At 42.7% G+C, this 21,186-nt stretch overlaps 1 protein-coding gene across 3 annotated transcripts in view; it reads left to right on the top strand.

Annotated features, from left to right (window-relative positions):
* The window catches only part of btk (Bruton agammaglobulinemia tyrosine kinase), a 127,255-nt gene extending 107,205 nt beyond the window's left edge, over positions 1 to 20,050 (top strand). For all 3 annotated transcript variants that reach the window (XM_043704297.1, XM_043704298.1, XM_043704296.1), the window contains exons 13-18: positions 6,356 to 6,527; positions 7,230 to 7,446; positions 8,250 to 8,314; positions 10,699 to 10,817; positions 12,255 to 12,412; positions 19,741 to 20,050. In XM_043704297.1, coding sequence (XP_043560232.1) covers positions 6,356 to 6,527; positions 7,230 to 7,446; positions 8,250 to 8,314; positions 10,699 to 10,817; positions 12,255 to 12,412; positions 19,741 to 19,818 — 809 coding nt within the window. In that variant the 3' untranslated portion in view covers positions 19,819 to 20,050. The remainder of the gene's footprint in view (positions 1 to 6,355; positions 6,528 to 7,229; positions 7,447 to 8,249; positions 8,315 to 10,698; positions 10,818 to 12,254; positions 12,413 to 19,740) is intronic.
* Positions 20,051 to 21,186: the final 1,136 nt, after the last annotated feature.

The raw sequence follows: 21,186 nt of genomic DNA, 5'->3' as shown, positions 1-21,186 counted from the left end.
TCCTCTGACAGCTCATTCCATACACATACCACCCTCTGTGTGAAAAGTTTGTCCCTGAGGTCTCTTTTATATCTTTTCTCTCTCACCATAAACCTTGCGTTCTGGACTCCCCCACCCCAGGGAAAAGACCTCATCTATTTATCCTATCCCTGCCACTCATGATTTTGCGAACCTCTATAAAGTCACCCCTCAGCCTCCGACCCTCCAGGGAAAACAGCCTCAGTCTATTCAAACTCTCCCTAAAGCTCAAATCCTCTAACCCTGGCAACATCCTTGTAAATCCTTTCTGAACCCTTTCTAGTTTCACAACATCCTTCTGATAGGAAGGAAACCAGAATAGCACGCATTATTCCAAAAGTGGCCAAACCAATGTTCTGTACAGCTGCAACATGACTTCTCAACTCCTGTACTCAATACTCTGACCAATAAAGGAATGTATACCAAATGCCTTCTTCACTATCCTTTCTACCAGTGACTCCACTTTCAAAGCGCTATGAACCTGTACTCCAAGGTCTCTTTGTTCAGCAACATTCTCATGAAGTGTATAATCCTCTAACCCTGGCAACATCCTTGTAAATCCTTTCTTTGCTAAGATTTGCTTTCCCAAAATGCAGCACCTCACATTTAACTAAATTAAACTCCATCTGCCACTTCTCAGTGCATTGGCCCACCTGATCAAGATCCTGATGAAATCTGAGGTAACCTTCTTCGCTGTCCATTCCACCTCCAATTTTGGTGTCATCTGCAAACTTACTAACTATACCTCGTATGCTCACATCCAAATCATTTATATAAATGATGAAAAGTAGTGGACCCAGCACCGATCCTTCTGGTCACAAGCCTCCAATCTGAAAAATAACTCTCCACCACCACCCTCTGTCTTCTACCTTCAAGCTAGTTTTGTATCCAAATGGCTAGTTCTCCCTGTATACCATGAGATATAACATTGCTAACCTGTCTCCCATGGGGAACCTTGTTGAATGCTTTACTGAAGTCCAGATAGATCACATCTACCACTTTGCCCTCATCAATCCTCTTTATTATTTATTCAAAAACATCAGTCAAGTTTGTGAGACATGATTTCCTGTGCACAAAGCCATGTTGACTATCCCTTTCTAAATACATGTATGTCCTGTCCCTCAGGATTCCCTCCAACAACTTGCCCACCATGATGTCAGACGCACTGGTCTATAGTTCCCTGGCTTGTCCTTACCACCTTTCTTAAATAGTGGCAGCACATTAGCCAAGCTCCAGTCTCTGACACCTCACCTATGACTACTGATGCTACAAATATCTCAGTAAGAGGCCCAGTAATCAATTCCCTAGCTTCCCACTGAGTTCTAGGGTACACCTGATCAGGTCCTGTGGATTTATCCTCTTTTATGCATTTCAAGACATCCAGCACTTCAACCTCTGTAATATGGACATTTTTCAAGATGTCACAATCTATTTCCCTACATTCTATATCTTCTATTTCCTTTTCCACAGTAAATACTGATGCAAAATACTCATTTAGTATCTCCCCATCTCCTGCGACTCCACACAAAAGCCGCCTTGCTGATCTTTGAGGGGCCATATTTACAGTGGTGCTGGAAAAGCACAGCAGGTCAGGCAGCATCTGAGGAGCAGCAAAATTGATGTTTCGGGCAAAAGCCCTTCATCAGGTGCCTGGCCTGCTGTGCATTTCCAGCACCACTCTAATCTTCACTCTAATCTCCAGCATCTGCAGTACCCATTTCCGCCAGATCTTTGAGGGGCCCTATTCTCTCCCGAGTTACCCTTTTGTCCGTAATATATTTGTAAAAACCCTTTGGATTCTCCTTAACCCAATTTGCCAAAGCTATCTCATGTCCCCTTTTTGCCCTCCTGATTTCCCTCTTAAGTATACTCCTGCTGCCTTTATACTCTTCCCAGGATTTCCTGTCTATATCTGACATATGCTTCCTTCTTTTTCTTAACCAACCCTCAATTTCTTCAGTGATCCAGCATTCCCTATAACTATCTGCCTTTCCTTTAACTCTTTGAGGAGAAAGTGAGGTCTGCAGATGCTGGAGATCAGAGATGGAAATGTGTTGCCGGAAAAGCGCAGCAGGTCAGGCAGCATCTAGGGAACAGGAGAATCGACGTTTCGGGCATTAGAAGGGCTAATGCCCGAAACGTCGATTCTCCTGTTCCCTAGATGCTGCCTGACCTGCTGCGCTTTTCCAGCAACACATTTCCATTTCCTTTAACTCTGACAGGAATGTACTGTCTCTGGACTCTCGTTATCTCATTTCTGAAGGCTTCCCATTTTCCAGCCATCCATTTACCTGCAAACATCTGCCCTCAATCAGATTTTGGAAGTTCTTTCCGAATACCGTCAAAATTAGCCTTTTTCCGATTTAGAACTTCAACTTTTAGATCTGGTCTATCTTCTTCCATTACTATTTTAAATCTAATGGAATTATGGTTGCTTGCCCCAAAGTCTCCCCCACTGACACAACAGTCACCTGCTCTGCCTTATTTCCTCTCTAGTAGCTACCTCCACATATTGAATCAGAAAGTTTTATTGTACACACTTAACAAGTTCCTCTCCATCTAAACCTTTAACACTATGGCAGTCCCAGTCTATGATTGGAAAGTTAAAATCCCCTACCATAACCACCCTATTATTCTTACAGATAACTGAGATCTCCTTACAAATTTGTTTCTCAAAATCCCACTGACTATTAGGGGGTCTAAAATACAATCCCAATAAAGTGATCATCCCTTTCTTATTTCTCAGTTCAACACAAATAACTTCTCTGGATGTATTTCTGGGAATATCCTCCCTCAGTATATGCTATCCTAATGCTATCCCTTATCAAAAACACCAATCTAACTCCTCTCTTGCCTCCCTTTCATTTGTAGCATTTGTATCCTGGAACATTAAGGTACCGATCCTGCCCATCCCTGAGCCAAATTTCTGTAATTGCTATGATGTCCCAGTCCCATGTTCCTCACCATGCTCTGAGTTCATCTGCCTTCCCTGTTAGGCCTCTCACATTGAAATAAATGCAGTTTAATTTATCAGACCTACCTTATTCTCTGCTTTGTCCCTGCCAGCCCTGACTGTTTTGCTCACTTCTTTTCTCAACTGTACCAGTCTCAGGTTGATCTCTTTCCTCACTATTCCCCTGGGTCCCACCCCCCAACCCCCACCTTACTAGTTTAAAACCTTGCGAGCAGCTCTCGCAAATCTTCCTGCCAGTATGTTAGTCCCCTTCCAATTTAGGTGCAATCTGTCCTTCTTGTACAGGTCACTTATATCCTGGAAGAGATTCCAATGATCCAAAAATGTGAACCCTTCTCCCACACACCAGCTCCTCAGCCACACATTCATCTGCTCTATCCTCCTATTCCTACCCTCACTAGCTCGCAGGTCCAGGAGTAATCCAGATATTAGTATCCTCAAGGACCTCCTTTTTAAATTCCTGCCTTGTCCAGTGTTCCTATTTCCTTTCTCTCTCCTGTCTTTCCACCTTCTGAAATCTGGGAAATTCTGTCTGAATCTTTACAGTCACCTTTTAAAATACAAAAGAATTTTACTTTTCTTAACCCTTTGTTTTCCAGTGCAATGAGGAGTTTGACTGCCTGTCATCATTTGTTAGCAATCTGTCACAATTCAGTGATAGTTATTTCTTAAAATAATTGAAACTCTGACAAATTGTTGGCAGCATGCCAATCCATGCTCTGCTTTTATTTTCCACATTTATTTGTTTATTTTCCATTTGTTGGTTGTATTATGCTCTTTAAATTGTCAGTATGAACATCTTAATTACTATATAAAGCTTTCGCTGATTAATTTTTTTGTTAGCTTCTCCCTTGTTTCTTTCCTTATTGGTACTTTAGAGCTTGTTACTTTCTTTTCTTTATATATCTTGTTCTTTTGAAAGGAATAGCTGAACACTTCCTACACCTGTAAAGCACTGGATACTTTTTTTCTCTCAGTTTTTGTGCCATTTACAAGGAAAACAAAATGGTGGAATTGACCAATGATTAAACAATACATAGATTTTTTTTCTCACATTTTGGGCTGAACTTCATTCTAAAATCACTTTGCCAAATTGGAGTTGTTCTAGACTCCTTGTAAACTGCCGTTTCTTAAATCAGACAAATTATGATCTCCCTTCCCTTTGCGAGAGATAGACTGTACTCACAGCTGTGCCTTTGGATTTGGGTATAGTTGTAAATTTAAGCTCTGAGCTCAGGTGGATGATGAGTAATAACTATTAGGATAAAGAATTCTTCACATCTTCCACTGCTACTATCACCTTTTATCACCACTATCTCCAACTAACTAGCCGTCACTATTATCTGCCACCAGCTTCTAGTGCCCACTTGCTGCCATCATGATGTAGCTTCTTGGGTGAAACATTACTGCAGTATGATATGACTGAGTACTGCCCTATGTGTTAGCTCATGTAACATATACTACAAGGTCTGGGCTCTTGGTGAGACAGATGTTCTTAGCTTACAGAAACTGCTTACACTGTCACTTACAAATAGTCTGGGTTCTGTACCTACTATTATTGTTACATTAAATATATCTCTAAAACTGGCCAAATAAACACACAATACTAACTCTATGTGTAGAATTGACGGAAAGCAAGGATCTTTACTACTGAACACCATCACATGTTTTGATGCATGATGCTGTCTTAAGGGTACTCTGAAATTCAAATGATAACATAAGCCACAAAAAAATCACAAATACAGAATGGTTAGACTCTCATGCACATAAGCAAGATCAAGGCTGCAAAGCTTTTAATGCGCTGTGCACTTTCACTCAGACCTTCTGTAACCTAGCAGTCACCCAGTGGTCACTTCCTTTGTGAGGTTTCTGGTTTAACTGAGAGATTTTCTGAGCCAGCCCAGTTTACAAAGATGGAATCAGTGTGAAAGCCTGCAGAGACTTATGCAGTGGTCAGAGTTCCCCTATCTTTCAGTTGCTGCAGTGTTGTGATGATAAATAGTTTTGTTTAAACCAGCAATAAGTCATGAACAAACCACAAACCACGCACACTGGCGCACCCACCATCTGCTCCTAGGCAATGATGCAGCAATCGGGTGAGGGAAAAGGAAAGATTTCATTTATATAGCACCTTTCAGAACTAAATGACATGCAAAAGAGATTTACAGTCAATCGAGTCCTTTGGAAGTGTGGCCACTGCTGCAACATAGGAAACACAGCAGTTAAATTGCACATGGCAAGATCCCACAAACAGCAATCACCACATAATCAGCTCATTATAAAATTGATTGCATGGTTATTGTTGACCAGGGTACACAGAGGATCTCCCCCTGAAGACATGAGGGAAAGGGCCAAGGCATACTGCAGACACCAGGGGGCAATAGTTTCCTTCCATAACAGACAATAATGAACAAGATGTTTTTTTCCCTGACAATCAACAATAGTTTCGTGGCCATCATTAGACTCTTAATTCCAGATTTTTATTGACTTCAAATTCCATGATCTGCTGTAGTGGGATTTGAACCCAGGAGCCAGAACATTGCCTTGGTCTTTGGATTAGTAGTCTAGCAATAATACTACGAGGCTATTGCCTTCCCAATAGAGAGTACTATGTATGTTTTATGTACGTGATAAAAGTCTCAACGTTACATTGAAAATAGTAACTTTTATGCATATTTTAGAAAATAGCAGCTCTGTGTTAATAATGTCGAGAATGGCAGTTCTTACGTATCTTCACCAGGAGTCACTATGTGTATTGGAGAGGATAGCTGCTGCATATTTAATTGGAGAAAGCTGTTCCTGTCTTGATGGATACGCCTGATGTTCTGTTTGACGTACATCCAAAAAGATGTGTGATATTTTAGCGATTCGAGATTTTCATAAGTATTTATAATTACTGAATATAATAGCAGTTTTGGAGGGATGGACAAAGACACCATGCCCAAACATCCTGAAGGCATTGGACTGTGTTCCTTCAAATGTCAGAATTATTTGACGATAGAGACGTCTCTATGTGTCCTGGGTTATTTTTTCTCATGCATTCAGATCCAACTTGTAAACACTGAGGTTGAATTTCAGGAATGTCCTTTGACTACTCTAGTGAACAGAGTCCCTTCATATTATTGGAGGGAATAATGCCTGTTGTGCACTATATAAAGAGACAGCTATTTATATGGAGACTAGCAGGCTGTGTTTATTAAATAGAGAATAGCACTCCCCTCAGAATAGGAAGCCAATATTACTTATAATTTGTTTGGTGTAATGGAATCTATCCGACTATGATATAAAATCTTCTCCTGATTTCCCACTCCCAGTGCACATTCTCTTCTGATTCCAGGCTGATAATTATTTTGTTCTTGTCAGGTGCCTGGGAGATCAATCCTGTCGACCTAACATTCCTGAGGGAGTTAGGGAATGGACAGTTTGGTGTTGTGAAACACGGTAAATGGCGAGGGCAGTATGAGGTCGCCATCAAAATGATCAAAGAGGGCTCCATGTCTGAGGATGACTTTATCGATGAGGCTGAAACAATGATGTGAGTAAATAATGTCAGGGAAACAATAGAGTGTGAAGCTTTAGCTATCAATCAGACAATTCATTACTAATTATATATATATATATATATATATATATCATTATATATATATTATTATTGTATTCCTCTCTACATGTCCTGGAACTGTTTGATGGGAACATTTCAGAGGGAGCTTTATTCTGTATCTAACATCATGCTGTACCTGTTCTGGGAATGTTTGATGACAACAGTGTCATGGGAGCCTAACTTGTAGTTTACTTTCAGCTTAAAAGAGTAGAGGAAGCTTTATTCTGTTACATAACCCATGCTGTTCTGTCCTGGGAGTGTGTGATGGGGACAGTGAGGACAGATCTTTACTTTCAATGTAAAAGAGTTAAGAGGGCTTTATTCTGTAACTAACCCCATGTTATCCCTGTCATGAGAGTATTTCATAGCGACAATGTAGTAACAGCTTTACTTTCAGACTAAATGAATGGAAGGACCTTTACCTGTATCTAACCCAATGCTCTACCTGTCCTGAGAGTGTTCGATGAGGATAATGTAGGGGGAGCTTTTATCTGTATCTAGTCCCATGCCTGTATTTACTCTGGGAGTATTTAGTGTTGTACACTGCAAAATGTGAATAAGCTCGAGATGCAAGGATAAAAATATCAGCTGACTTGGAGAATGACCTCTCTTTCTGTACCTCCCTTGTTGTATTAGGATGTTGAAACATGACAAGTTGGTGCAGTTATATGGTGTCTGCACAAAACAACGACCGATCTATATCGTCACTGAGTTTATGTCAAATGGTTGCTTGCTGGATTACTTGAAGAAACACGGGAAAAAACTGAGCAGCTTACAACTGCTGGAGATGACCAAGGACGTGTGTGAAGCCATGGCATATCTTGAGTCACATCGATTCCTGCACAGAGACCTTGTAAGGACATAAAGATCAGCACTTCGTTACATTGACCACTCACAATGACATGGAATACTCTTCACCTTATAATCTCCATCAGTAAAGAGGCACCTCATTACCTCACAACATCGAGTGAGGAGACACATAGCCAAATCCAGAACTGCACAGCTTATCTACCAACTGTAGGCACAAATAAACAGAACCTTTAATGGGAAAATCACATCATAAATAATGTTAAAAATCACACAACACCGGGTTCGGGTCAACAGGTTTATTTGCAGTACTAGCTTTCAAAGATCTTTTGCTATAAACTCTGTTACCTGTGATCCTGCCCCACTAGTTACCTGATGAAAGAGCAGTGCTCTGAAAGCTAGTACTTCCAAATAAACCTGCTGGACTATAACCTGACATTGTGTGTTTTTTGTCCACCCAGTCCAACATCTCAGTGGCCTTCTATTCCCCTTAAAAACAGCAGAATGGATCAACTATGTTGCATTAGGTCTGAGTCATATATAGGTCAGGCAAGATTTCTTGTCCCTGAAGGACCAAACGAACCAGTTTGGTTTTTACAATCCAACAGCTTTGTGGTCAGTTTATATTCTGAACTGAATTCCCTGTGGATAATAGGTCAGGTTTCAGGACTACTGGCCAAGATGACCAGGATAAACCCTTGAATTACCAGGTCAGGATTACTAGGTCAGGTTTACTAGGATAACCTCTGGATTACTAGGCCAGGCCTCTGGATCATCTGTAGGAACAGATTACACTAACAGACGCAGTCCAAGTTTCTAACTCACCTGTTTGCTGTTTGGTTATCTCAGGCTGCCAGGAACTGCTTGGTTGATGAGGCGGGGACTGTGAAGGTATCAGACTTTGGTCTAAGCAGGTGAGTTGTCATTCCTCTTGCATAAATCATGACATTAGTTACAGAGTCCTACAGCATGGAGACAGGCCCTTTGGCCCAAACTGGTCCATGCTGACCAAAATGTCCGTCCACGCTAACCCCATTTCCGTGCACTTTGTCCATATCTTTCCCATCCAAGTATATTTGTCCAAGTGCCTTTTAAATGTTGCTACAGTATCCACCTCAACCACTTCTGCGGGCAGCTCATTCCATATGTGTACCATCCTCTGTGTAAAAAAGTTGTCCCTCAGGTTCCCTTTTATTCTTTCCCCTCTAACCGAAAACTGATGCCCTCTAGTCCTCAATTCCTCAACCCTGGGAAAAGGACTGATTGCATTCACCCAATCCATGCCTCTCATGATCTTATGAGGTCCCCCCTTAGTCTCCTATGCTCTAAAGAAAACAGTCTTATCTTGTCCAACCCCTCCCTATAACTCAGACCATGGAGTCCTGGCAACATCTTTGTAAATTTCTTCTGCACTGTTTCCAGTTTAGTATCATCCTTCCTATAACAAGGTGACCAAAACTGAGCACAGTACTCCAAGTGCAGCCTCACCAATCTCCTGTACAACTGCAACATAACTTCCCAACTATACTCAATGCCCTGACTGATGAAGGCAAATGTGCCAAAAGCATTCTTCACTGCCCTGTCTCCCTGTGACTCCACTTTCAGAGAACCGTGCACCTGAACTCCAAGGTCCCTCTGTTTCACTACACTCCTTAAGGCCCAACCATTCACCCTGAAATTCCTACTTGATTTGACTTTCCAAAATGCAAAACTTCACACTATCTATATTAAATTCCATTTGCCATTTTTCAGCCCACTTCCCCAGCTGATCAAGGTCCTGCTGCAAATTCTGATAAGCTTCTTCGCTGTCCACGATACCACCTATTTTAGTGTCATCTGCAAACTGTACAATCATGCCTTGTACATTCTCATCCAAATCATTGTTATAGATACCAAACAGTAATAGACCCAGCACCGACCTCTGATGCACTCCACTAGTCACAGGCCTCCAGTCCACAATTACCTGCTGTTTCCTTTAAGCAAGCCAACTGTGTATCCAATTTGCTAGCTTGCTTTGGATTCCATACGATGTAAGCTTCCAGAGCAGCCTACCATGTGGAAACTTATCAAAGGCCTTACTGAAATTCTATATTGACTACATCTAGTGATACAGTGATATCACTGTATTCTAATAGATGAAAGGCTTAACAGACAATCAATTTTTCAATTTATAATTTCAGTTACATCACACTGCAAATTTTTGCTATAGATTCTGTGTTACGATCGAGCCCTCCACAATCACCTGATGAATTAAACCTATTGGACTATAACCTGGTGTTGTGTGATTTTTAACTCTGTCTTTCCAGGACTGTTTTCTTTGGAGTATTCTTTTCCAAATGGGATGTATGTATTATCCCTCAGAATCTTCTCAAGTAATTTACCTAGCACAGATGTTAAGCTTACTGGTCTTTGGTTCCCAGGCTTTCTTTTTCAGCCCATCTTGCGTAATGGCACTTCATTTGCTTCCCTCCAGTCTTCTGTGACCTCACCCATGGCTAATGATGATTCAAAAGTATCAGCCAGGGCTCCCTCAATTTCTTCTCTAGCCTCTTGCAGTGTTCTTGTAGATATCTGCTTAGAACCAGGAGATATCATTAGAAAATGATCAGTTGCAGCAGCCAGAAACTTCCCTACAAGAGAGTGAGACAATATCTTATTCACCCCTGACTACTCTAGTTTAGCATCATCACTCATCCTGACTCAGGGAAGTGGAGGCAGGGTTTGGGGTAAGATTTTTTAGGGTTTGCATGGACTGGGTGGGGAGTGTGGATGGAGGTTGGGTAGGGTTTGAATGGTCCATGTGTTGGTGCGGGCGAGGTGGGATTTGTTTGTTGTGGGCAGAATTTGTTGCGCAAGGAGCTTGGGTTAAGGTTTTGCACACGCCAGCGGGAAGGTATAATTGAGGGATTATGGACTTCAGGAAATCTCTGTGACTGGAGCTCTCGGCTAAAACTCCTACACGGCACTGAGGGATGCAGCACTGTCAGTGAAACCCTCATTATGATGAATGTCAAACTGGAGTCATGTCTAGTTCTTCTGGGTCAATGTAAATGATTCCATTGTGGTTATTTGAAGTAAACCGATAGCCTGGCCAATGTTTATCCCTCAACTGAAACAGCAGAATTATCATGCTAATGTTTGTGGAAGACACCTCATTGGCTTTTAAGCATTTGGAAACACTCTGATGTTGTAAGTTATGCTATCAAACTGCAAGTGGTTATTTTTTTGACAACTATTTATACAGTTGGTGAGTGTGAGGGTCAAGTCAGAACCCCAGACTGAATTTGATTTTTATTAGGTATGTCCTCGATGATGAATACACAAGTTCACAAGGTTCCAAGTTTCCCGTCCGATGGTCTCCTCCTGAGGTTCTCAACTTTGCCCGATTCAGCAGCAAGTCTGATGTGTGGGCCTTTGGTGAGTATGTAACCACTTCTGGAGCCAGCATGTGGGCTCTTAGCTAAGATTGACATAAGTGCTTTTGGTAGGGACGGATGGAGAGCTTGGGCATTTCTGTTTTAATGAGGGGAGGCCAAAGAGAATAGGGCAAGCCACTGGCAGATGGAGGGTCAGGGGATGGGGAGGAGGGGGAGAAGGAAGGCCTCATCAGATTGTCATTTAGCCAGGGTGGTCAGGAATCACCTGATCCTCCTCATGAACAACTTTCTGAGACATCCGTATTACTGTAAAGAAATCTGACAACTGCAGCAGCTAGAAGTCCATTCTCAGGCAGAAATGTTGGTGCTGTGGTAACATCACTGGATGAATAATCCAGAGGGCCTAATACTGTGTGGAACATAGTTTGAAATTCCATCTTGGCAAAGGTGCAGGGAGAATGGGATTAGACTGGGTGGGATATTAAAGGGTGTCGGAACTCAGTTTACGCTGTGTCAGTTCTTAAATTGATTTAGAGATGTCAACAGACAGGAGGGTTCCCTCCCAGTTGGGGAACACTTCAGTGGTCCAGGGCATTCGACCTCGGACCTTTGGGTGACCATCCTCCAAGGCGGACTTCTGGACAGGCAGCAGCGAAAAGTGGCCGAGCAGAGGCTGATAGCTAAGTTCGGTACCCATAGGGAGGGCCTCAACCGGACGCTTGGGTTCTTGTCACATTACAGGTGACCACCATTGCATTATAGACGCACGCACACACAGACTTAAGACACTCTGCACTCATTACACACACACATACACTTTCTCACACTCACAACCCCCAACCCAGACAGACAGATACACACAGACAGACAAAGACCCACATGCACATATATTTTGTGGGGTGAACTCAGTTCTTAAAGAATGTGGAATTAGATTAAATTCCCTACAGTGTGGAAACGCGCCTTTCGGCCCAACAAGTCCACACCGACCCTCCGAAGAGGCACTCAATCCCCCCTCTGATTAATACACCTAACACTCCGGGCAATTTAGCATGGCCAGTTCACCTGACCTGCACATCTTTGGACTGTGGGAGGAAACCGGAGCACCCAGAGGAAGCTCATGCAGGCATGGGGAGAATGTGCAGATCCACACAGACAGTCACCCAAGCCTGGAATTGAACCTGGGACCCTGGTGCTGTGAGGAAGCAGTGCTAACCACTGAGCCACCGTGCCCCCCAAATTAGACTGGGTGCTTCATGTGGGGAGACATTGATGGACATATAACCTGTTGCTGGAACATGATCAATTCAAAAAGGAGTTATAATAAAAGTGAAAGGGTACTTTATTTGAATGAGGACAGATGGAAGTGGTTCTTTAAGTGTTGCTAGTTTTCTCATGGCTGTTCTTGCTCACTGTGGTTTTTGTGTCTCCAATGTTTTAACATTCACGTCTTTATTAATGGTTTTGCTCCTTGACACAGGGGTCCTGATGTGGGAGACCTTTGCTTTGGGGAAAACGCCTTATGAGCGATTCAGCAATGCTGATGTGGTAGATCACATACTTCAAGGGCGCCGCCTATACAGACCTCAACAGGCCTCTGAGACTGTCTACAGCATCATGTACAGCTGCTGGGATGATGTAAGTTTCCAACATGTCTATCGATTAACTTCTCAGAAAGGGAAATTGGTGATCATCAGAGTATTCAGAAACTACCTTTCATCAACCATTGCTCGTTTGGGTCATCTCACCCCTGAGGGTAGGTGTCATGAGGTCAAGGCCCACCCCAATACTTGACCAGAAATTGTAGATTGGCACAATTAATGCAGTCCTGAGGTAACACTGCACTGCTGGAAGTAAAATTAAACTGAGGCCCCTCTGTCCTATCAGGTGGATAAACAGCCCCTTGCACTAATTTGATAAAGAACAAGGTGAGTTTGTCTGTTGTTGTCCCTGAACCAGCTTGACTAACTTGGTGGCCCGATATCCTACAAACAACAATGACTGGCTGTAACACACTTTGAGGAGCCTTGGGGGAGGGAAATGTCATTCGGAAATGTGAGGTTTGCTTTATCCTGGTGCCTCTGTTATGGACCCGGCTAGACCCCTCAAAACATTTCAAGAAGGTAGCCCAGACTATCTTTGCTAGTTGTTTTAGGTAGGTGTGAGATGGATATTCCAGGAAAGATGCCGCAGGTCAAGCCACTTAGCTTTAAACAAAACAGCATTTATTTATAAGGTTACCGAATGAAACACAAACAAAAGAGAACAAAATACAGAATAACTTCACCTCTCTGAAAACCCAATAGATTATCCCAATTAATGATGCTGTTCCCAAATACTTGCAACAATCCCCTTGGAACAAAAGGTAAAATCAAACACAGGGTCTTACAGGAGAGACGTCAAAGAAAGAGCATCAGCTTGGACCTGCTTCTTTGGGGTCCAGCAACATGACTGCTAAAACCCAAACCAAACCAGAGTAAAGGTGAACTGGGAGAACTGGCTACCTCCCTTTCATTGTACAAGTGTTTTGTTTTAACTTAAAAGCCCTTTGCCTGAGGCAGTATCTGTTAGCTATCATTAAATTGGCCCTAAAACCCTAAAACCCTTCAACAGGAGAATCGACGTTTCGGGCATAAGCTCCTGAAGAAGGGCTTATGCCCGAAACGTCGATTCTCCTGTTCCTTGGATGCTGCCTGACCTGCTGCGCTTTTCCAGCAACACATTTTCAGCTCTGATCTCTAGCATCTGCAGTCCTCACTTTCTCCCCTAAAACCCTTCAACCCCAGACTTCTCAGAATCTGTGTCTTTTATGACTGCTTTGAGAAAAAAACCAAAGACAGCGTAACCTTGTTAAAAGAGCAGCATCATCACACGGGTACAAGGAAAAGGATAAGTAAAGCAAGTGTTTGTCCTCTAGAAGGTGAGAATGGGAACGTATTTAGATAATAAAGAAAAGGTGTTCATCGTGAATCAACATTCCTATCTTCAATGTTGAGGATACAAAAAGCATTGCAGTAATAGCTGTAAATCAGGAGGTTGAAAGAAACAGATTTGCTGAAATTGCAATCACTAGGGAAATGATACTGCCCAAAGTGATGGAGCTGTGGGCTGACAAACCTCTGAGTCCTGGTGGACTTCATCGCAGGGTCTAAAAAGAGGTAGTTAGAGCTGTTAGATGCATTTGTATTAATTCTCCAAAATTCATTAGATTTTGCAAAGGCTCCTTTACAGCAAATCTAACCCTTCTGAGGAGGCAGAAAACACAAAACCATAGGCCTTGATGTCAGTCATGGGAAAGCTATTAGAATTAATCATCAAGAAGGGAACGATAGTGCACAGGGAAAAACTCAAGGTAATCAAGAAAAGTCAGCACTGTGAAAGAGAAATTCTATTTCGCCAATTTACTGTGATTCCGAAGGAGCAACAAATACTGGGGATACTATTTGGGAGTCCATTAGTGTGGTGTACTTCGATTTCCAGAAGGCATTAGACTAGAGTTCCACATGTGCTGAGTAGAACTCATGATGTAGGGGGTAATATGCTTGCCTGAATAGACAATTGGCTGTCTGGCAGAAAATGCCTAAATAGGCCTTTTTCAGATTGGCAGCATTTGACAAGTTGTGTCTGTGCTGGGCTGTATACTTTTTACAATTTATCGCAATGACTTAGATGAGGGGATTGAAGGTACATTGTGAAATTGACTTGGGAAGATTTCAGATTGATATGGATAGGCTAAGTGAGTGGGCAAAAGTCTGGCAGATGTAGTTCAATTTGTCAGGCCATAACTGGATAGTTAGATGCAAAACCAGGTACAGAAGCCACTCCAACCAACAAAGGAGGAGTTTTTGGAGGACAACTTGTTTCTTGGTGACATTAATAAGGATCATTCCAGCGCAGTGGCAGAACCAGAAATCTGTTTTGGAGAGGGTGAAACATGGAAATAAGGAAAAAAGGGACATGGATTCAGGGGGTGGTAATCTGTCCGATGACAATGGCTGAAAAGAAAGGCTGGAAATTGGGTGTAATTTGCAAGAATATGGGGATAAAGGAAGGGAGTAAGAGAAGAAAAACAGAAGGTGACCATAAACAATAAAAGATAATATTGGACTTTACACAGAAGCTCAATGGGGTCAGCAGTAAGGTTGAGAGAAGAGGAGATATGTATCATATACATGATCAGTTCAGAGAGAGGAGATAAGAGAGAAAATAAAGGAAGTTCATAGACAGAATAGGGGAGAGATAATTCTCCAGCTCTTCAAATGTGGGGCTAATTTGACCTTGAGGTGAAGGGAAGGAAGTGGCAGAAGCAGTCATTGCACTCGTAACAAAACAGCACAGGTACAGACCCTTCAGCCCACTATGTCTTCCCATCCACTACACCATTGTAAATTAATCCTGCATATGGTCCATATCCTTCCATTCTCTGCTTGTTCATGTGTCTGTCTAAATGTCTATTAAACATTGCTATCGTATCTGCTTCTACCATCTCCCTGCAAATGTAATCCGGACTCCTACAACCCACTGTGTAAAAAAAACTTATCTAATACATCTCCTTTAAACTCTTCCCCTTTCACCTGAAACCTATGCCCTCTAGTATGACATTTCCACCTTGTGAAAAAGATTCTGACCAACATACTTCAATCAGGTTGCTTTCGATGCTGTAGGGAAAACAATCCAAGTTTGTCCAACTTCTCTTTATAGCTAAAACACTCCAATTTAACCAACATCCTGGTAAACCTATTTTGCACTCTCCACATCCTTCCTGTAGAGTGGCAACCAGAATTGTACACAATGCAGGTAGTTCTCCTATAACACCGGAGTTGCGTTGCATTGAATCCTCGCTTAATAGAAATAATGGGGCCTATGGGAAATGTGGGGTTCAGGGCAAACCGACAAACAATATCACTGACGATCGCTCAAAAATCACCCAAAAGTCGAACGCAAAGTATAGCACAGCCTGAATGAAGTTTGAAATCACTACGTAGGACAAACAGGAAGAAGGTTAGCCACCAGAATACACGAACACCAGCTAGCCACAAAAAGACACGACCCTCTCTCCCTCGTAGCCCTACAAACGGAAGAAAAAAACCCACTATTTCGACTGGGACAACACATCTATCCTGGGACAGGCTAAGCAAAGACATGCCAGAGAATTCCTAGAGGCCTGGCACTCCAACTACAATGCCATAAACAAACACAAAGATCTAGATACCATCCATCAACCACTCAGAAAACGAACAGGAAATGACATCACCACAAACCCCAGGAACCCCATCCAGGACAAACATATAAATAGAAAGCAGGAGACAACAGCTTCGCTTCACTTGGAGGTCACCACTGATGATGTTACCTAGCCAGGTAATGAAACGTCTGGATATCAAACCTACAGCTCAGCGAGCAAACCTACATCCTAAAGTTTGAAATCATTTTTATTAACAAACCAAAAGTAAATTTAACACAGTGCATGTTAAAAAAAAGTTAGAAAGCTGCTCTCTGTACAGTATTTCTCACAGAAAGCTGTTCTGTCGGCAGCTGACATTGGCACATGCGCAGAATGGCACAAAGACTGGTGTTGATATCGCGCATGTGCAGATCGGCACCAAGCTTGCACATGTGCAGATACGAGTGCATGTGCAGAACGGTACGAACATCAGCGTATACATAAAATGGTGCGGAGATTTCGGTGCACACATCGGTGCATGCACAGAACAAAGTGCTTGAACCAATCCCTGCTGGAATTACGCTATTGTCAATGGAGGTGTGTTCTCCAAAATACAGTTCCCTAATTCTTCAATGACATTATAGCCAAATTGTGCTGCCGAAACGCACGTTATCCCAGAACTATTGGGCCTGCAAATCTAAGTTTTATACTCAATGCCTGACTGATGAAGGTAAACAAGGTAATCCCTTCTTTACCACTTTCAGGGAGCTATGGACTTGCACTCCAAGATCCCTCTGTATCTCAATGCTCCTCAGGGCCAGGCCATTTACTGTATACTTTTGTCTTGTATTTGATCTCCCAAAATGCATCACTTCACACTTGTCCAGATTAAATTCCATCTGCTATTTCTCTGCCCAACTTTCCAACTGATCTATATCCTGCTACATGGCACGGTGGCACAGTGGTTAGCACTGCTGCCTCACAGCGCCTGAGACCCGGGTTCAATTCCCGCCTCAGGCGACTGACTGTGTGGAGTTTGCACGTTCTCCCCGTGTCTGCGTGGGTTTCCTCCGGGTGCTCCGGTTTCCTCCCACAGTCCAAAAAGATGTGCAGGGTCAGGTGAATTGGCCATGCTAAATTGCCCGTAGTGTTAGGTAGGGGGTAAATGTGGGGGTATGGGTGGGTTTCGCTTCGGCGGGTCGGTGTGGACTTGTTGGGCCGAAGGGCCTGTTTCTACACTGTAATGTAATCTAATCTACATTGTTTGACAACCTTTCCCATTATCCACAACTCCACCAATTTTCATGTCATCTGCAATTTACTAATCAGACTACCTAAATCCATTGCCCTGCCCTATAAATCATCTTTGTCACCTCTTCAAAAAAACTCGATGATGTTTGTAAGACAAGACCTCCCTCATAAGCATAACACCATCCCTAATACATCCATTCTTTTCCAAATGCAAGTAATTCCTGTCCCAAACAATCTTCTTCAATAATTTCTCGACCACTGACCTAGGGCTCACTGGCCTATAATTTCCTCAATTATCTCCATTGTTCTTCTTTAACAAAGGAACAACATTGGCTATTCTCCAGTTCTCTAGGATCTTGCCTGAGGCTAAAACAGATACAAAGATCTCTGCTATGGCCTCAGCAATCTCCTTCATTGCCTCCTGCAGTAACCTGGGATAGAGCCCATCAAATGCTGGGACTTACCTACCTTAACATTTTTCAAAATACCAACACCTCCTTCTCAATATCAACATACCCCTCTCTAAAATTTCCATCTTCCATTTTCTTCACCTTGATGAATAACAATGCAAAGTGTTCATTAAGAACATCACCCACTTCCTCTGGTTCCATGCATAAATTCCTTCCTTTGTCCTTGAGTGGACTTGCCCTTTCCCTAACTACCTCTTTGCTCCTAATATATGTATAAAATGCCTTGGAATTCTCCTACATTTTTGACCCCTTCCAGCACTCCTAACTTCTTGTTCAATTCTTTTCTGCTTCCTTTATACTTCTCAAAGGCTTTGGTTGATTTTAGTTTCCTAAACTTTACATACACTTGCTATCCCTTTTAAAATAACATTTCAATATCTTTCTTGTCATCCAAGATTACTGAATCTTGCCACCCTTATCTTTCACCTTCACAATCAATCAAATCATCTCGATCTCCACGACAATAGATTGATGAGGTCCTTAAACTTGTTGCTGAAGGTGAAGGTGGAGGCGGTAGGAGAGAGAAGATTAAGGAAATGGTTTGTAGTGGTGTAGCTGTAGGTTGTCCAGTGGCAAATGAGGGCAGGATCTGGTGGTAAATGGTTACACTCATTTCTGTCCAATCAGTATTCTCGTCAATTTTCATTGGTGTTAGCAAGGTTAGATCTCATGGAATACAGGGAGAACAAGCCATTTGGATACAGAACTGGCTCAAAAGTAGGGGGTTGTGGTGGAAGGTTGCTTTTCATACTGGAGGGCTGTTACCAGTGTAGTGCCACGAGGATCAGTGCTGTGTCCACTACTTTTCATCATTGAAAAAATGATTTGAATGTGAGCATAAGAGGTGTAGTTAGTAAGTTTGCAGATGACACCAAAATTGGAGGTGTAATGGACACGAAGAAGGTTACCTCAGATTACAATGGGATCTTGATCAAATGGGCCAATGGGCTGAGACATGGCAGATGGAGTTTAGTTAAATTTTTTCTGCATTTTGGAAAAGTAAATCTTAGCACGACTTATGCACTTAATGGTAAGGTCCGCAGGAGTGTAGCTGAACAAAGAGACCTTGGAGTGAAGGTGCATAGCTCCTTGAAAGTGGAGTTGCAGGTAGATAGGATAGTGAAGAAGGCAATTTGGCATGCTTCCCTTTATTGGTCAGAGCCTTGAGTGTAGGATTTGGGAGGTCACGTTGTGGCTGTACAGGACATTGTTTAGGCCAGTTTTGGAATATTATGTGCAATTCTGGTCTCCTTCCTATTGGAAGGATGTTGCCAGTGTTCAAGGATTTGAGCTATAGGGAGAGGCTGAAGCTGTTTTCCCTGGAGCGTCAGATGCTGAGGGGTGACCTTATGGAGGTTCATAAAATCATGAGGGGCAAGGATAGGGTAAATAGACAAGCTCTTTTACCTGGGGTGGGGGAGTCCAGAACTAGAGGGCATAGGGTCAGGGTGAGAGGGGAAAGATATAAAAGGAACCTAAGGGTAACTTTTCCACGCAGAGGGTAGCGTGTGTATAGAATGAGCTGCCAGAGGAAGTGCTGGAGGCTGGTACAATTACAATATTTAAAAGGCATCTGGATGAGTATATGAATAGGAAGGGTTTAGAGGGACATGGGCCAAGTGCTGGCAAGTGGGTTGGGATATCTAGTCAGCATGGACGAGTTGGACTAAAGGGTCTGTTTCCATGCTGAACATCTCTATGACTGAAGGAGTGAAGATAAGAGTGAAGCTGGGGACTGACTAGCACAAACTAGCAGTTTTAAGGGGTCCAGGTTGGAGGCGAGGCTGTCACGTAACCTGGGATCGACAACCTGGTAGAAACCATACATGGACTAAGCAGCATTCACTGACATTGGAAAGGAGTTTTTTTTCTGAAATATGGGCATCAAAAACAAAGCCCTAATAGTGTTGATTATTTGTTGCTGGGTCTCAGTTGAATCTTACAAGCAGGGTGTGTGGTAGCTGCTTGTTTAACATTAATTTAACATTAAGATCATTATGTTCTTAAGTAATTGTTCTGGGTTCTTTCTTGAGGTGATTTTGTGCAGTTTCTGACTGATACTTTCTCTTTGCTACCTGTTGCAGAAAGCAGATAATCGCCCTTCTTTCAACATGCTGCTGAGTAATATCCAGGAGCTGGTGGAAGATGACAGTCAAGCATGAGGGAAATCTCCACTGTCTTACCTAGAGCTACTAAACTTCACATTCCCTCTTCGCCAATTCAATGTGTTTTCATTTTGCAACCTTCCTGCAATGATTAAAAAATGTCTAATAGCTTTTCAATCTGGTCTAAATGTAGACTCACACCAATATATATAGACATATATACTTGTACACAAATGCACATCAACATACAGACACAGACAAAATAAATCTTTGATTCTCTTATTTAAAACTGTGAGCAGTGTGTTCTGTATATGTATACAACCATTCGAGCTGACACAAGCCAAGTACTAAGCAAAATACAGAAATTAAATGTTTTAAAGTGCCGTGATCCAGAGTTCTGGGAGGCAGCATTATCAGCAATCCTGGGAAGAGGGAATCAGCTCATGTGAGAATCAGGACATGGGGAATCAGAGTTGAAAAATGTGGTGCTGGAAAAACACAGCAGGCCAGGTAGCATCCGAGGAGCAGGAGAATCAACGTTTCGGGCATAAGCCCTTCTTCAGGAATCAGAGCCTTGCAGCATCCAAAACTCTAAGTGAAACATGGGATTCCAGAATACCAGCAGCAACCAGGACAAAGTTGGAAATAAAGGAAATCTGGAATCCCGGGGGAGCCAGGAGTCTCCCATATCGTCAAGTGAGGGGAAGTTTAGAATCGATTGCATACTGTTCAAAGTGGGACATTCTGAAAAGATTGTAAAGTCTTGGGGTCTCTTTCCTCATGGTGGAGCAGACGTCAAGAAACCGTACATTGTTTGCAGTTGTGGATGAGTTTGTATATTGTTTTGTGGGGCAGGGTAGAGGGAGGAGGCGGGTAGTCTTCAGATTCAGTATGTACTTCTTCGCCTTGAATTCTCTGCCTAGAGACAGGTCAGACCATTTTATCATGGCTCCCCATCATAAGTAGGGCAAAGAGACAGGTCCTGACTCCATTCCAACCAGAACCACATGCACCTAGAGGACTGGGCACATGCAGGAGTAACATCCAGGGATCAGTGCCCCGAGAAGATATCAGATGGTTGGTTACCAACTGCCCCACTGCATATCAAAGTGCCCTTTATTTTTATCTTCAGGAATTGGTATGTCTCCTGTTATTAATAAGCTGAAAAATGTGTTGCTGGAAAAGCGTAGCAGGTCGGGCATCATCCAAGGAGCAGGAAAATCGACATTTCGAGCATAAGCCCTTCTTCAGGAATGAGGAAGGTGTGCCAAGCAGGCTAAGATAAAAGGTAGGGAGGAGGGGCTTGGGGGAGGGGCGTTTGGAATGCGATAGGTGGAAGGAGGTTAAGGTGAGGGCGATAGGCCGGAGTGGGGTGGGGGCGGAGAGGTCAGGAAGAAGATTGCAGGTTAGGAAGGTGGTGCTGAG

This window comes from Chiloscyllium plagiosum, chromosome 15 (genome assembly GCF_004010195.1).
Source record: "Chiloscyllium plagiosum isolate BGI_BamShark_2017 chromosome 15, ASM401019v2, whole genome shotgun sequence".
Lineage (NCBI taxonomy): Eukaryota > Metazoa > Chordata > Chondrichthyes > Orectolobiformes > Hemiscylliidae > Chiloscyllium > Chiloscyllium plagiosum.
This window is presented reverse-complemented; position numbering and strand designations above follow the sequence as displayed.